This window comes from Carcharodon carcharias, chromosome 21 (genome assembly GCF_017639515.1).
Source record: "Carcharodon carcharias isolate sCarCar2 chromosome 21, sCarCar2.pri, whole genome shotgun sequence".
Classification (NCBI taxonomy): Eukaryota; Metazoa; Chordata; class Chondrichthyes; order Lamniformes; family Lamnidae; genus Carcharodon; species Carcharodon carcharias.
The window spans coordinates 23,604,354-23,621,243 of NC_054487.1; the positions used below are offsets into that span (position 1 = coordinate 23,604,354).

The window sequence follows — 16,890 nt, forward strand, 5'->3', positions numbered from 1 at the left end:
CAACCGGAAAATTATCATTTTTTTTTTACTCTGCTTTATGTCTGTTAACCTCATCACAGGTGCTCACTCAGGTTGGATCCAACAGCATGAAACCACATTGAAACTGCATGGCCAGGAACCTTAAAGTATTGTCCATCACAATTTCCACTACATTGCCACTGCCAGCACATTCATCATCTCGAAGCTCAACTTTCCCGATGCCTTTGAACCTCCAACTGAAGCTGAATTTCATTGTCTACGTTCTACATATAGGAGGGTTGCTTATCTAACTTTTCAGTCCTCACCATCGCATATTGGTTTACTATCCATTAACACACTGATTTCAAAATAATGAGCATTATTTACAAATCCTCTGTGGCTTTGGCCAAACCCGTTTTCTGTACCCTGGGCTGAACTGGCACCCTTTGGTCTTCTGACTGTAGCCGAGCAAGTGACATTCCACCCCTCTCTCTTATTCCCCTTCCAATTGTGTGAAGCACTTGGGGACTTCTGATATGTTAAAGGAAAAGTGCGAGCACAAGCTGTTGTTATAGAATGCCTCAGTCTCCCTTTCATTTAACTATCTGCAGTTTTTTATAAAGAAGTTTGACATCACCACTTCCATGGTTTAACACAGTAGGGGAAGATAAGTTTTCTGAAGCCTTACTTGTAACAACGTGTAGGTGGAGTTTTTCTTCAGGAAGGTTCTGGCAGTGCGTTCTCTCCAGGCTCGAGCAGCTGTAACTTGGGATTCTACTTGTGGAAGGGGATCAAGCCGTACAGGGATTGGACGTCCTCTTGCTAGTAGATTTTCCAGCTGATCCAGATATGCATTGTAAGAGCCCTTCTATACACATAAAAAAAAAATCACAGTAAGGTGACATTTCAAAAGACCGTTTCTCTACTTACAGGACAAGATGGCACCTGCAATAAAGAAATAACCGGAACTGGAGAGGTACCCAAAAATGCCACCCCAGACTTCCATTAAGAACTAGAGGAAGATGAAATGGCAGTCCTGCTCCAAGCTTAGCACTACAATTGTGCTCATCGCGTTCCTTTTTTTTTTTATTTCAGACATGCAAGCATATAACCTATAAAAATCACATACAACATTTCAAAATACAAGGGAGTACAGAATAGAAAACGTATACTGTTCGGGGTCTCGCAGTATTCTGTGTTCTTCTCACCAACATTTGCAGATACATACACTGCAAGATAGCTCTCCTCTAATCTTTGTCAAGAATATCGAGTCCAAATTCCTTATCTGCCTTTTTGGGTGCATCTCAGCTCCTGCTTCAGACTGAAGTCATTACGTTGATCTCAATTTTCCTTCCCACGTCCCCTGACATTTCCATTCTCTTTCACTCCTGTCATCCAATCATGCCACTCTTCTTTGCGCCCCCCTGCCCCCCTCCCACCCCCCATATCACCACAAAATTCATTACTAATAATAAGGCAGCCTTCCGTCTCGTAAGATGATGGTTTGGGCCATGGTGCTCAACTCTGTGTTAAGCATCACCTCGTGTGGTTCAGAAGCTTCATGCTTGCATGGCAGTCTCTGTAATACTTGCTGCAGAGGAAGACAGTGGGTCAAAGAGGTGCGCAATTCGCTGACCTTAGTTTTCGCTAGGTCTTCTTCTAGTCCAGCTGAGTTTTTAATTTCTCCTTGTTTTTTCTAATGCCTTTGTAAATAGTCAGCCTCCAGAGGTTACAGCCATCAGCAACTGTCGCCCAGGTATCAGTGTCGATATCCATCATCTTCATATCTCGCTATGCCCAGGAGATTGTGACCCAGTGGCCAGTTTACCATACAGAAGGTCTCTGGGTATCCGGCTGTCATCCAACTGATGAACGTGGCCAAGCAAGTGCAGACATCATTGGCTTAGCAATGAGGGTATGTTGATGGAATTAGCACGCTCCAGGACCGGTGTTGGTGACTTTGTCCTGTCAAGGGATACCAAGGATACATCTGAGACAGCGAAGATGGAAACTGTTCAGCCTTATCTCCTGCCTAGCATATTCTGTCCAGGTCTGACTGCTGTAGAGGAGTGCGCTGAGGACACAGGCTTGGGAGACTCAGTTTGGTATTCTCAATCAGGCTGCTGTTGTCCCACACATTCTTACTCAGCTTGAGCACAACAGCTGTAGTTTTTGTGATGTTCATGTTGATTTCAGCACTATTCCTGGGATGAAGGCTTTACCTTCTGAAGAAAGGGTACTCCTATATCCATTGGACTTGAGAAGAATGAGAGGTGATCTTATTGAAAAATAAGATCCTGATAGGACTTGATCGTGTGGATACTGGAAGCATGTTTCTTCGTGTGGGGGAAACTAGAACTAGAGGACACAGTTTAAGAATAAGAGGTTTTCCCTTTAAAACGGAGATAAGGAGAAATTCTCTCTCTCAGGGGATTGTTAGCCTGTGGCACTCTCTTGTCCTGAAACCAGTAGAGGCTGGGTCATTAAATTTATTCAAGGCTGCATTAGACAGATTTTCAATAGACAAAGGAGTCAAGGGTTATGAGGGGCACACAGGAATGTGAAGTTGAGACCACAATCAGATCAAGCAATGTCTTATCAAATGGCAAAGCAGGCTCAAAGGGCCGAATAACCTACACTCTTGCTCCTAACTCCTAACATATGACAGATTGCTGGTGACTGTGGAGCCTAGACTATGTGCAGGAAGGCCATTTAGCCCATCGAGTCCATGCTGGCTCACCTTGCAACAATTCAGTCAGTCCCACTCACCCACTTGATCCCATAGCCCTGCAAGTGCCCATCCAATTTATTTTGAAATTATTGGTATTTCCCCCACCATCATGTAAGAACATAAGTAGGAACAGGAGTAGACCTCACAGCCCTTTGAGCCTGCTTCGCCATTGAATACGATCACGGCTAATCTTGGGCATCAACTCCATTTGCCCGTCCACTTCCCATATCTCTTAAATCCGAGACACTAAAAATCTGTCTATCCCACCCTTAAATATATTCAATGATGGATTGTTCACAACCCTCTGGAATAGGGATTTCCAAAGATTCACAACCTTTTGAGTGAAACATTTCTCATCTCAGTCCTAAATAATCGGCTCTGTATCCTGGGCGTACACCCCCGTGTTTTAGATTACCTGACCAGCTCCCATGTTCTAGATTCCACAACTAATAGAAACAATCTCTTAGCACCCACTCCATCAAGCCCCTTCAGAATTTTCAATGAGATTGTCTCTCATTCTTCTAAACTCGAGTATATAAACCCAATGTACTGAACCTCTCAGCATATGACAACACCCTCACCCCAGGAGAGTACAGGACCAACATATTCCAGTAAAGATGAAGGTGGGAGCAACAAATCCAGGGATATACAGGATTGGATAAAGAGAAGAGAGGCTTATGGCAGATACCAAGAGCTCAAAACAGCAGAAGCCTAGACGAGTATAGAATGTGTAGGGGGCAAACTTAAAAAGGAAATTAGGAGAGCAAAAAGGGGGCATGAAAAAACATTGGCAGATAAAATAAAGGAAAATCCAAAGTTATTTTACAAGTACATTAAGAGTAAGAGGTTAACTAGGGAAGAGTAGGGCCCATTAAGGACCATAGTGGTAATTAGCGTGTGGAGCCGGAAGACGTAGGTAGGGTTCTAAATGAGTACTTTGTGTTGGTGTTCATAAGTGAGAGGGACGACATGGGTACAGAAATCAGGTATGAGGACTGCAATATAATTAAAGAAATTAGCATAGAAAGGAAGGAGGTTCTAAGTGGTCTGGCAGGCTTAAAAGTAGATAAATCTCCAGGCCTGGATGAAATGCATCCCAGGCTGTTGAGTGAAGCAAGGGAGGAGATAGCAGGGGCACTGGCAATTATTTTCAATACCTCTCTGGCCACAGGAGAGGTGCCAGGGGACTGAAGCACAGCCAATGTGATACCGTTATCTCAGAAGGGAAGAAGGGATAAACCAGGGAACTACAGGTCAGTCAGTCTAACCTCAGTGGTGGGGTAACTATTAGGAGCAATTCTGTGGGACAGAATTAATCTACACTTGGAGAGGCAGGGACTAATCACGGACATTCAGCATGGTTTTGTTAAGGGGCGGTCATGTCTGACCAATTTGAATTTTTGTATAAAACGCTGGTTAGGCCACAGCTAGAGTATTGTGTGCAGTTCTTGAATCCGCATTATAGGACAGATGCGATTGCACTGGAGTGCAGAGGAGATTTACCAGGAGGTTGCCTGGGCTGGAGAATTTTAGTTGAGGAGGGATTGGATAGACTGGGGTTATTTTCCTTGGAAGCAGAGAAGATCGAGGTGGGGGACATGATTGAGTTGTATATAATTATGAGGGGCATAGAGAGGGTAGACAGGGAGGAATTTTCCCCCTTGGTAGAAGGATCAATAACCAGGGGACATAGATTTAAGTTAAGGGTTTAGAGGGGATGTGAGGAAGAATATTTTCACCCAAAGGGTGGTGGGAATCTGAAACTCACTGCCTGAACACGTGGTATAGGCAGACACCCTCATAACATTTAAGAAGTATTTGGATATGCACTTGCGATGCAATGGCATACAATGCTGTGGGCCGAGTGCTGGAAAATGGGATTAGAATAGTTTGGTACTTGTTTGGCCAGTGCAGACCCGATGGGCCGAAGGGCCTTTTACTGTGCTGTAGACTTCTTTGACTCTAGGGACCAATTTAGTGAACCTTCACTATACTGCCTCCAAAGCAAGTATATCCTTTCTTAAATGTAGAGACCAAAACTGCACAGAGTGTTCCAGTTCCAGACGCGTTCTCACCAAAATCCTTTACAACTGCAGCAAGGCTTATTTATTCTTGTACTCCAATCCCCTTGCAATAAAGGGCAACATGTTATGTGCCTTCCTTCTGCCATCTTGTTGCCCACTCACTTAACCTGGCCATATCTCTTTGCAATCTTTGCGTCTTCCCCACAGCTTAACTTTCCACCTAGTTTGGTATCATCAGTAAACTTAAAAGAGACAGTGAGTAAGGTATCTAAGTCATTAATATAGATTTTAAATAGCTGAGGCCCCAGCACTGGCATTCCACTTTTCACTGCCTGCCCATTTGAAAAAGGCCCATTTATGCCCACTGTTTTCTATCCATTAACCACTCCTCTATCCATGCTATATTACCCCCAACTGCATCAGCCCTTATTTTGCATATTAACCTTTTGTGTGGCAATTTATCGAATGCCTTTTGGAAATCCAGGTGTACAACATCTACTGGCTCCCCTTTGTCTACCCTACTAGTTACATCCTCAAAAATTTCTAATAAATTTGTCAAGCAGGATTTCCCTTTAGTAAAACCATACCGGCTTATTCTAATCGTAGTATGCTTTTAGAAATGCATTGTTAAGATTTCCTTAATAATAGATTCCAGCATTTTCCCAACAACTGATGCTAGGCTAACTGGTCTGTAGTTCACTGCTTTCTCACTCACTCCTTTCTTGAAAAGTGGTGTAGCATTTGCAAATTTCCAATCTAATGGAACTAGATTCTGAATCTAAGGACAGCGTGTTCGAGGTCATTGCCACTCGCTGCATTAAAAAAATCCTCCTCACATTTCCCCCTGCATCCTTTCCCCAAAACCTTAAATCTGTGTCCCTTGTACTTTTGGGAACAGTTTTTCCTTGCCTACTTTATCGAAACCTCTCATAATCTTGTACACTTCAATCAAATCTCCTCTTAGTCTCTCATGCTCCAAGGAGAACCACCCCAGTTTTTCCAACTTAACCTTGTAACTAAAATTCCCCATCCCTGGAATGATTCTGGCAAATCTTTTCTGCACCATCTCAAGGAACCTCACCTCTAATCTACACTGTGATGACCAGAACAGAACACAATACTCCAGTTGGTGCCTAATCAGAGCTTTCTAAAAGATTGGTGTAACTTTCCTGCTTTTGTACTCAATGCCCCTATCCATTAAGTCCCTGTTTGGGTACAGCTTTATGTCCAATGAGTCAATGTGATGCATCTAGTGTATGGGTGAAGAAAGTTAACGTGTCCCACTTTTGTTTGCTTCTCATTTTCAGCTTACTCAATTGGAATTACTCAAGTGCTCTTTGAAAGAGCCAGTACAGACTTGATGGGTCAAATAGTCTCCTTCTGTGCTGCACTGTTCTATGATTCTCTTCATCAATAGAGCCTCTCCATGGACGTGCCCTCAGCTGTGTCTTGTTACGATCCCTTGGGATATTCATAAACTAAAATAACCATATTTACTGAAAGACACCCAAATGAAGATTCCACTTTTTGTAGCATCTACTTTAACATGAATCAGAACCAATGCAAATTACACATGAATTAACAGCCAAATGATTAGTCAAATAAAAATAACTTAAAATAGTTGATAAAACAAAGATGTGCCTTATGCAACCACAAGCATTCACATCATTCCCTGCACAAATGTGGCATGACAGAGCTATACAGTTCCACAACATGCTGTTCTTTATTCATGCAGGGTCAGTCAGGAGTCCTGTCTGACAACAGCTTTCATCTTCAAGTATCATGGATATGATTATCATTAGCAAGGCACACTTCTACGAACCCTCTCTCCCTCGGGTCATGACAGTCCTGATGGTGCAACTTTCCAGAGCTCCTTTTCAACCGACCAACCAATAACACCTTGGTTCATGATTTGGCTACTTATGGGGAAACTTCCAGCTCTTTAGCATATCCAAGCTATTCACAATCTTCCAGGTTTTAGACCTTTTTAGCCAGCTCACACAGTACCTCCAAGAACTCCTGTCTCCTTTTTTGCCAAACAGAAAACTGACATCTTCTTGACAGTGATTTGCTTCTGCTCCGCACAAAAATTCTGTGTTCCTCTTTCTGCCTCCTTTATCTTTGTATCTGTACCTGCGCGCTGATCGTCTTCACCCTCCAGCTCTTCCGTGTGTAACTCTCATTTGTCTGCAGCTCCCATTTGTGTCTGCTAATCACATGGCTTCTGGTCTTAACTTCCTTTCTTTTGGTACTGCTTCCAGAGTCACAAAGAGTCACCAGGTCAAAAGGAGCAGTATTTCTTATTATTCGTGGAAATTACAACTGATGCAAACTTTTAAAAATTATTTTCAAACATTCTTAAAACCAATCTCAGATTCCACAGACATTTTTTTTTTAGAAATTATATTTTCCTTCTGCACTGCTTCTGGGTCACAGTCCCTTTGTGATGACCCAAGGAAAGCAGGTCCTCCACAGCCCCACACTAAAGCTTCAGAGAACTTGGGGCAAGCTTGGCCCTCAGTCATGCAGTGTGCAGGCCCACCAGCAATTGGAACCAAATTTCCAGTAATTGCCAAATAGCAAATCTGCGTTGTGAATACCTCGGATCAGCTGAAAGGTAGGGAGCAAACCCTGACAGAAAATCAGACATGGAGCCCAAAGATGGGCTGATATCTAAACATGTCACCTTTCTGGCAACTCCTGCAATCAAGATGCTGCTGAACATTGTGCTTTATATTCCTTTGGCCCCAGCCGGGGGAGGTTGAGAGGGGGACCATGATGTTTGTTCAGTGCAGGGTCTCCGAAAACTTTGCTCAGACTTGTGACCTGAAGAATTCACGCCAGTTTCACCAGGAGCCCATGCTTTGCTAACTGCTGTCTCAATATCTCCTGCCACCTTCAAAGATTGAATGCCCAAGTCCCTGCACAATTTTTTAGAACTGTGGCATGAGCCTATATTGCCTCTCCCTATCCCACCTGGCAAAATGCATCATCCCACACTTCTCTGTATTAAATTCCAACTGCCACATGCCTGCCCATTCTGTTAGTCTATTTTCGTCTTGTTGCAGGTGATTTGTATCATCTTCAATGTTTGCCGCTCCTTTAAGTTTTGTTTCATTGGCAAATTTTGAAATTCTATTTTATTGCAAGATCCAAGTCATTAAATACAGCAAATAAAGCAGTGCAGCTAGCACTGACTCTTGGGGAACACCACTGTCTACCATCCTCCAGTCTGAAAAATAACCATTTACCACGACTCGCTGTTTTCTATCCTTAAGACAATTTAAAAAATCTAACTGGACACTGATTGGACTCCTATTCCATGCGCCTCAATTTTGTTAACCTGCCTTTTAAGTGACACTTCCCTCAAATAATGTAATAAATAAACAACATCCATCAAATTGTCTACATCAACCTTCTATGTTACTTCATCAAAAAATTCAATTAGATTAGTCAAGCATGGTCTGCCTGTTAAAAATACTTGCTGGCTATTCCTAATTAACTCAAACCTCTCCAAGTGCCTGTCAATTTTTTTCACTGGTTATCGTTTCGAAAACCTTACCCACCACTGATGTTAAACTAACCAGACTGTAGTTGCTGGGACTGTCCTTACAAGCTTTCTTGTATAAGGGTGTCAAACTTGCCACTCTCCAATGCTCTTGCGCCTCTTTGCCTGAAGCTTGGCTCAAGAATGTGACACCTGGCCTGTTACTTAAGTTCTTTAAAATTCCTCTCACTAACCCAGTACCACCCCAAGTTTCTCCCAGAGGTGTTTCAGAATAAGGGGTTGTCGATTTAGGACTACAAGGAGAAATCTCTTCACTCAAATGGTTGAGGTAAAAGATCAAACATTTTATGAACAGCAGAGTAAGCTCAAAGGGTTGAATGCCCTTGCTCCTATTTTTTATGTTATAACCACTCCATTGACCTTGTAATCTCATCTGACCATTGTACTCCCAGTCTCTACTCCTTACCTTCTTCTAATCCCATTTCCTTCTGTACCTACCCCTTAAAACAATCTTTTCGTGTCACTTGTAACTGCCTCGATTAGCCTTCCATTCCCCACAAAACATGCGCAGTTGTTGTTCTGTTCACCAAACAGTCATCTCCAACTTTGACGTCCTTAGTAAAAGGCCCTTACTCTCTCCCAAACTGGTTGTTCCACCTGGTTCACCTCCTCATGTCCGTGGAGCAGAGACTTGAGTGTATCTGCCAACAACTGCTTCAAGCATCTCTCATCAGATCTAGCTGGCACATTTTGAGCACTATCAAGTAATATCCTTAGCTGCCAAAACCACCCACTACTCCAGGAGTATCCTGGCATGTAAGGGTAACTCCACTGCCTTATTTTCTCTATTAACAATTGTTTCCTTAAACCATTTCCTTAAAACCCTGTCCTCGCTTGCACCTCCAACAAGAAATGAGAAGAGTTTCTTTGTCATTAAGATTGAGACGATTCATTCAGCCGCCTCACCTCTTTCTAACCTTTCTCCTGCCTACCAAGCCAAACCTAGCTTCTGCCCTGGCCCTGATTCCACACTTCTTTCCACTATTTCTCTTAAATAATTTCATGCCCTCTCTTTGCTTATTTTGTCCATGAGACTCACCTTCTGCTCCCCTGTTCCCATTTCCTGTGAACTTCTGACCATCCAACTCCCTTTCCTGCCCTCCATATTAGTTAACATTGTAAATGGTTCAATTTCCTCAGATACTGCTCCCTGGAAAAACCTAGCTCTACACCCCCCCCACCAGCTCCCTCAACCCACTCCAATGCAGTACTGTGTAGTCAGTTTGTTTGGTCAACGTTTCATCTTGGATGCACCTAATTTCCTCCAGCTAAAAATTGCGTAGAATGAAGTCTTTGCCCAACCCCCTAATTTATGATGAGGCAGTGGCGTAGCGGTATTGTCAGCAGACCAGTAATGCAGAGACCCAGGGTAATGCTTTGGATTCTTAAGGACCAAGGGGGACCTGGGTTCGAATCCCACCATGGCAGATGGTGGAATTTAAATTCAATTAAAAAAAAATCTGGAATTAAAAGTCTGATGATGACCATTAGGCTATTGTTGATTGTTGGAAAAACCCATCTAGTTTACTAATGCCCTTTAGGGAAGGAAATCTGCCATCCTTACCTGGTCTGGCCTATGTGTGACTCCAGATCCAAAGAACTGTGGCTAACTCTGAAATGTCCTCTGAAATGGCCTAGCAAGCGACTCAGTTCTCAAGGGCAATTAGGGATGGGCAATTAATGCTGGTCTAGCCTAGCTCCTATCCCATGAACGAATACAAAAAATGAGAAATTATGGTAATTTTGACACCAATCCCATCCTCCTCAACTTCTGTTTCAGACTGAACCTGACTGTTTGTGACTTCAGCGTCATGTTCCACCCCAAGCATCTGATCCCTGTTATCTCCATCGCAAAGACCACAAAGTTAAATTGAAGACGTTAAGGTTCAGCTGGTGCCGTTTGATAGAAGTGCCTTTCAGGTTTACTAGGTGATGATCTCAGAGCGTTTACAACAGGAGAGGTGAGAATGTAGTCTGTAATTATTATACCATACAACCAATTATCAGTCCCCACAACTTTAGAGAAAATAAAGAACTAATACTTAGCTCTGGATTAGATTTCATGTGCAATTTGTGACAATGTACACAGCACCATGAATGTTAAATTTGACAGCAGCTTTACTCCATCACTTGAGAGTTGCTGCATTTTTCAAGTTTGTTAGGGCAATGGAAGCTATTAATTGGTTTCCCTAACAAGGTGAGCTCAAGGCTGGATAACCCAGGACATTAAGTGGCAAGCTGCAAGCCAAGAACAAGTACTTATTTCAAAGGCATGAGTTACGGCGGGCGGGGGACAGGAGACTTACTCAGTCACTGGACTTGCTCAGCTGCAGGTGTCATGAGAAAGACAGCTGGGGACCTGGTCCACTGTCTGCATTCATGAACATGAATTCTTGATTTGAGCAGAAAATGGGAGGTTGTCCAATCTTTACAAATGTAGTGAAAGCTTGTAGACTTGAAATGATCACTTTCCACTATTTACTGAACAGTTCAAATGCCTCAAACCTGCCTGAATAGCTTCTACTTTGGCCATCCAGTCTTTCGCTTTCTGCAGAGCTTCCTTAAGAACCAGCACATTAGGCAGATATGCAGGAATATTCTTTGCCTCATTTACAATACCATCCAGAGTCGCCATACCATGCCTTGGCCTGCAAAGAAAATATAAACAGTGCCACTGTCAGCATAAACCAAGACAAATTTACTCTCAAACACAAACTCAAAACCAAAAGTGGTCCTCTTACATACCCCAAGGCGATCCCCTCACAGACATGAACATGACCTTCTCACAGGCCCACTCTCAAAAACAAAGCCTGGCCCAAACCCTTTCAAATACAAACTCTGGCTCAGCTCTCTAAAGCTGGAACATAGAAACTGTAATAGGTCATTTAGCACCTTGAACATGTTCTGCCATTCAATGAAATCATGGGTGATTTGCAATCGAACTCCATAAGGGCCTTTGACTCATATACCTTTAATACTTTTGGCGAACAAGATTTATAAGTTTTAAAATTAGCATCAATTGCCATTTAGTGTAGGAACTCCAAAATCCTATCACCCATTGCACAAAGAAATATTTCCTAAGTTCACTCCTGAAAGGTCTAATCCTAATTTTTGGAGCACGCACCCTGGACCTACACACACACATACACACACACACGCACGCACAAAATCTGGCAGAAAAAGCTTCTCCCAACCTATCCACCTTAAGGATGGGGAGCAGATAAATGGGAACACCACCCCCTGGAAATTCCCCTCCAAGTCACTCACTATCCTGACTTGGAAATATATTGCAGTTCCTTCACTGCCGCTAGGTCAAAATCCTGGAACTCCCACTCTAACAGCACTGTGGGTGTACCTACACCAAATAGACTGCAGCGGTTCAAGCTCACCATCACCTTCTCAAGGAGCAATTAGGGATGGGCAATAAATGCTGGCCCAGCCAGTGATGCCCATGTCTCACGAAGAAGAAGAAAATTCTATCTGTAGCCTTAACATTTTGAAAACCTCAACTAACTTACCCTTACTTTTCCAAATTCCAGTGAATACATCCCTAGTTTGTGTAACCTTTTGTTGTATTTTAACCCTTCATAGTCCAGGTAATATTCTTGTAAAATCTTCACTGCACTCCCTCAAAGGCCAATATTTCTTTCCTAAGATGTGTTTCCCAAAACTGCTCACAATAGTGAATTTTACCCCTTTGTATTCTATTCCTCTCAGTATAAAGGCCAGCATTCCATTAGTTTTTTTTTATTATTTCCTGTACCTATTCACAAAGATGAAAGCAAAGATGAGAGATGAAAGGATGAATGGTCCAGTATGGCATGCCAGTAAGAAAGTGGTTGAAGCAATCCAGCAACTTCCCTTCCTTGCCACCACCACCTTCTCCCCCCCCGCCCCCCAACCACAACCCTATGGCACTGAGGTCAATTCCCAGCACCCCAGCCCCGCTGTCTGTCTGATAGCGGTTAACACAGCACAGGCCTGGAATTTGGAACCACTCTGGTCTTTTGACCACTCAGAACCATTGACCTTCAGAAAAATTCAGACAACACTGACCCAAATTAGGCTGCAGTACGAATGAATTGTGATTCTCGCTGAAGGTTTATTGGATTTTTTTTTAAAATTACGCAGGAAACCTTTCAGATTAACCGAGGTCTCAGTCAGCAGGGACTGCAGGAAATGGCAATTCCTATTTGATTTGTAACCATCTGGACCGAAATCTGCTCGAATTGTATTAAATTGGTAAATCAATGAAATTAAAGCAACGAAACCCAAGAATGGGACTGTGTCAGGTCTATGGTCACATCACCAGTTAATCATGTATTACAAACATCCTCCCCCCTGGTTTTGGATTAAACAGCATTGTAACAAGTTGGTTGTAAATTTGTAGCAAGTATCACGACCTACCTGGCTGGTGGGTTCGATGAGATCTGAAACAGACTCCTTTCCCCAGAAACTGCTGGCAATTTCAGCAGGAAACATTGTTAGCAACAGTCTCCAAGGCCAGGGGTGCTGGCCAGTCTGGAGCAGCTGCAATTGTCAGTGTGGAATTGGATACAAGATATTATGATGGTTACAGTCCCAACAATGAGGCTGGCATGTGTCAATCCTGGGGCTTGGGGCAGAGAGCGGGGGCGGGGGGTGGTGCTGAACTGACCATATCCCTAAGAAATCTAAGTTCCTTTCGCCCCTGCCTGTTCATGATATTTTAACAGTCTATTTACCTGGATCCCCAAGTCTCTCTGGATCTCCACTGTTTCTAGCTTTTCACCATTGAGAAAGTACTGTGTTCTATCCTTTTTTAGGTCCAAAGCGGATGACTTCAAATTTGCTTAAATTGAATTCAACGTGCCACAGTTTTGCCCATTCACTTACCAACGTCTTTGCCATTTTACACTTCCTACAGTGCCGCCCATCTTTGTGTCATAGGCAAATTCGGATAAGTAGCTTACTGTCCCATCATGTAAGTCATCAATAAATTTGGTGAATAGTTGAGGCCTCAACATAGATCCTTGCAGGACACCACCAGTCATATTGCTGCCAATTAGAGTACCTGCCCATTATCTCTGCCTCCTGTTCTTACCAGGTCAGTAATTTGTCTTCAATTCCATGAGCTTTAACTTTAGCTAACAGCTAAGTTTAGCAAATGCAACTCAGACCCCAAACCGGTCACTCTCTCAAATCCAAACTGGGAAGTGATGCAGCCATTAACCCAGTGTGTGTGAGCCCCAGATTATGAGGGAACAGGATTAACATCAGAAACAGGCACAGTCATCAACCCACAAAGCGAGTGACCTCACAGTATGAGGGAGCAGGATTATCAGGGATAGTTACAGCCGTTAACTCAACACGCTTCTAAATGCACACACTGAAGTAACAAGACTATGGCCGGGATTCTCTGTTGCCGTGGGGGAAGTGGCAGGACAGCCAAAAGTCCTTTGACTTTTGACGGGACCGGAAAATCCCAGCCTCTTTAACTGCCTTGAAATACTTGTGGGACTCTCCTCTAGCAAACTTCTCAAATTATGTCAGCAGCAAAGTTTACACAATATTTCCAAAGTATCTATTATGAACTGCTTTGGAGAACAGCTGTTTGCATCATGTTTAAACGGCAGAAACATTTTCAAGTGTTAATTGTCTGCATTATTGTTTATCATACCTGGCTTGTAGACAAACCTTGGCCTTTTCTTCCCAACGTTCAGACACAGTCAAGAGTTCCTGTAAATCAGCCATTGCCTTTTCCACTGCGCTATGTGGTGCCAGACCAATGCCAGAGTCTATGAGTTTCTTCATGGCATCCAGAGTGACTTTGGCAGGGTCTGAGAGAGTGAGGTTAACTTCATCAAGCCAGCGAGCCTGTTGGAGATGCTGCTTCAGTTTGGGCAGTTCCTGCAACTCCACGTCTAACCCGGAGCCAAGTTCTAGCAACAGTTGCAACTTGGATGAATCAGGAATTTCGTCAGATAAAGCGTCCTTACTACGTTCATGAAATTCCTCCACACTGTCCAGCAACTCCTGGTGTCAAATAAAAATGAGTTTCCTTTTATATTTCATTTTTTAAAATCACCAATGATTGTTTTCACCTTCAAATTACTAGCCAATGCTGCAGTACATTTGAACAGCCAGCCTGTGCACAGAGTACAGCCAATGCTGCACTGAGACCAAAAGCACTCAGTAAAGCAGTCTGAAGATTTTTCTTCCCTCCTCTTGGAAAGCACACTGTCTCAGTAAATCACCTCACAGCAACCCATTCACAATCCCACACCCTGACTAGTGAGTGGCACCGCATAGCATTTGAAATCTAGTACATCAGGAGAGAGAGCTTTACTCTACACCTAACCTACTGAAACTGCATCCTGGAGTGACCAGTGGAGTGGTGCAGAAGTACCACTCCCTAACCCCACATAGTACAATATCAATTGTCCTGAATGTTCTGACTCAAAGAACGAAGGCGATTCTCTATTTTTTTGGAATCCTGTCTTCACCTGCTTTTTGAAAATAATTCTGTGCCTCTGCTTGTTTTATTGGAACATAGCTTAGCTTGCTTCACCCTTACTCTGAGGCTATGAAAGCCAGGCCATTAACAGGTTGCCAAGGGAGATAGACAGGTTAAGTGAGTGGGCACAAAGGTAGCAGGTGAAGTATAAAGTGGGGAAACATGACGTTATTCACTTTGGTAGGAAGAAAAATAAAGATTTTTTTTTAAATGGTGAGAAGCTATTAAATGTGGACATTGAGAAAGATTTGGGTGTCCTTGTACAAAAACAAAGTTACGATGCAGGGACAGCAAGCAATTAGGAAGGCAAATGACATGTTGGCCTGGGGAGGAAATCTTGCTTTGATGAGACTGCATCTGGAATACAATGTGCAACTTTGGCTGCCTTATCTAAGGAAAGATATACTTGCCTTGGAGGCAATGTAGTGAGGGTTCATTAGATTGGTTCCTGGGATGAGAGGGATGTTCTATGATAAGAGGTTGAGTACAGCGGGCTTATACTCTCTGGGGTTTAGAATGAGAGGTGATTTCACTGTAACGTATGATTCTAAGGGGACTTGACAGGGTAGATACCAAAAGGCTGTTTCCTCTGTCTAGGGTCTGAAACTAGGGGGCATAGTCTCAGGATAAGGAGGCAATCTTTTAAGACTGAGATGAGAAGGCATTTCTTCACTTAGAGGATTGTGAATCTTTGGAACTCTCCAGCTCAGAAAGCTGTGGATACTTAGTCATTCGGTTTAATCAAGGCTGAGCCAGATACGTTAGGGGAATCAAGGGATATGGGCATAAGCGGAAAAATGTACATGAGGTCCAAGGTCAATCATGATTGCATTAAATGGCAGAGCAGGCTTGAGGGACTCCAGCTCTTATTTCTTATGTTCTTGCAGAAGTGCACCTTTGCAGCAGTCCTGGCAACACCTAGCAACTTTACAAAAACATAGCAAGTAAAGTTCCTAAAAGTCAGTAACCTAATTAGAAAACACCTTTAGCTTGTAAAGTATGTAGTTTTTCAAATAAAACTCCAAAATGGTACTGTATCATGCCAGCCACCCCAAAGGAATCAAACCCCTCTTGGCCTGTACTTCTAAGCACCTGTCTCAACCTGATGAATACAGTCCTATCTCTTCAAAGTTTCATGACCCAAGTGGAAGAGAAACAAAGACTGGCAGGTAAAAAAAAACTGATGAACAGCAGTAGGAATTAAAAGAGGAGATAGTCTAGATACAGACTAGATATATTCCTATGAGGAGTGGAAAGGAAGGACATACAAATCCAGAGCTCCCTGGATGACTTAAGAAATTTGAATTAAAGTAAAATGAAAAAAAGAGGCTTATGATAAATGTCAGGTTCATAATTTGGTACAGAATTACCAGAATATAGAAAGTGTACAGAAAAACTTAAAAAGGAAGAATGCATGAGTATTAGCAGCTAACATAAAAGGAAATGCCAAAATCTTTTATAAATATATGAAGAGTAAAGGGATAATCAAGGCAGGTTAGGATTAGGGGTCATAAAGGTAATCTTCCTGTGGAGGCAGGGAACATGGCTGAGGCGCTAAATGAATGCTTTGCATCTATCCTAAAGAAGAGAATGCTACCAATGTCACAGTAAAGGAAAAGGTGGCATTAGAATTGGAAACTAGAGGGAGAGCGAAACAGGAGGTACTTAAATGGCAGGGAGCACGCAAAGTAGAAAAATCATCTGGTCTATTTGGAATGCACCCCAGCCTACTGAGGGTGGGAAAAATGCTTTGGCTACAATCTTCCAATGTTCAACATTAAAAAAAGTATAAATACAGGGGTCTGAGTTCAATTTGCACAGAGAATGTCTTGACAGAGTGAGAAGCTGGGAGTTTGGCAAGTGAGGGAATCTTAAGGGTCAATCACTTTCTAAAAATCTAGTTTTGCTTGCATTTAACAGTCTAAGGGAATCAGGCAGGCAATGCAGCAGTCCCCCAAGTTGATCTCGCACGCTAACCAGTTTTCCATCTCGGAAACTAGTGAGGGGAATGGTTCCTTAGAGTGCAGTCAGAGCCAAATCTGTGGCACCACGGATAGCTCAGCGACACATGAGGTGGGGGGGGATGTGGCAGGGAAGAGTGGAAGAGCAATAG

At 42.9% G+C, this 16,890-nt stretch overlaps 1 protein-coding gene across 2 annotated transcripts in view; it reads right to left on the reverse strand.

The window, feature by feature from the left end:
• The window catches only part of kdm5a (lysine (K)-specific demethylase 5A), a 224,200-nt gene that overhangs the window by 49,033 nt on the left and 158,277 nt on the right, over positions 1 to 16,890 (reverse strand). For both annotated transcript variants that reach the window (XM_041215725.1, XM_041215724.1), the window contains 3 exons: positions 13,941 to 14,296; positions 10,791 to 10,929; positions 647 to 826 (listed from right to left, as the gene is read on the reverse strand). In XM_041215725.1, the coding sequence (XP_041071659.1) occupies positions 647 to 826; positions 10,791 to 10,929; positions 13,941 to 14,296 (675 nt within the window). The remainder of the gene's footprint in view (positions 1 to 646; positions 827 to 10,790; positions 10,930 to 13,940; positions 14,297 to 16,890) is intronic.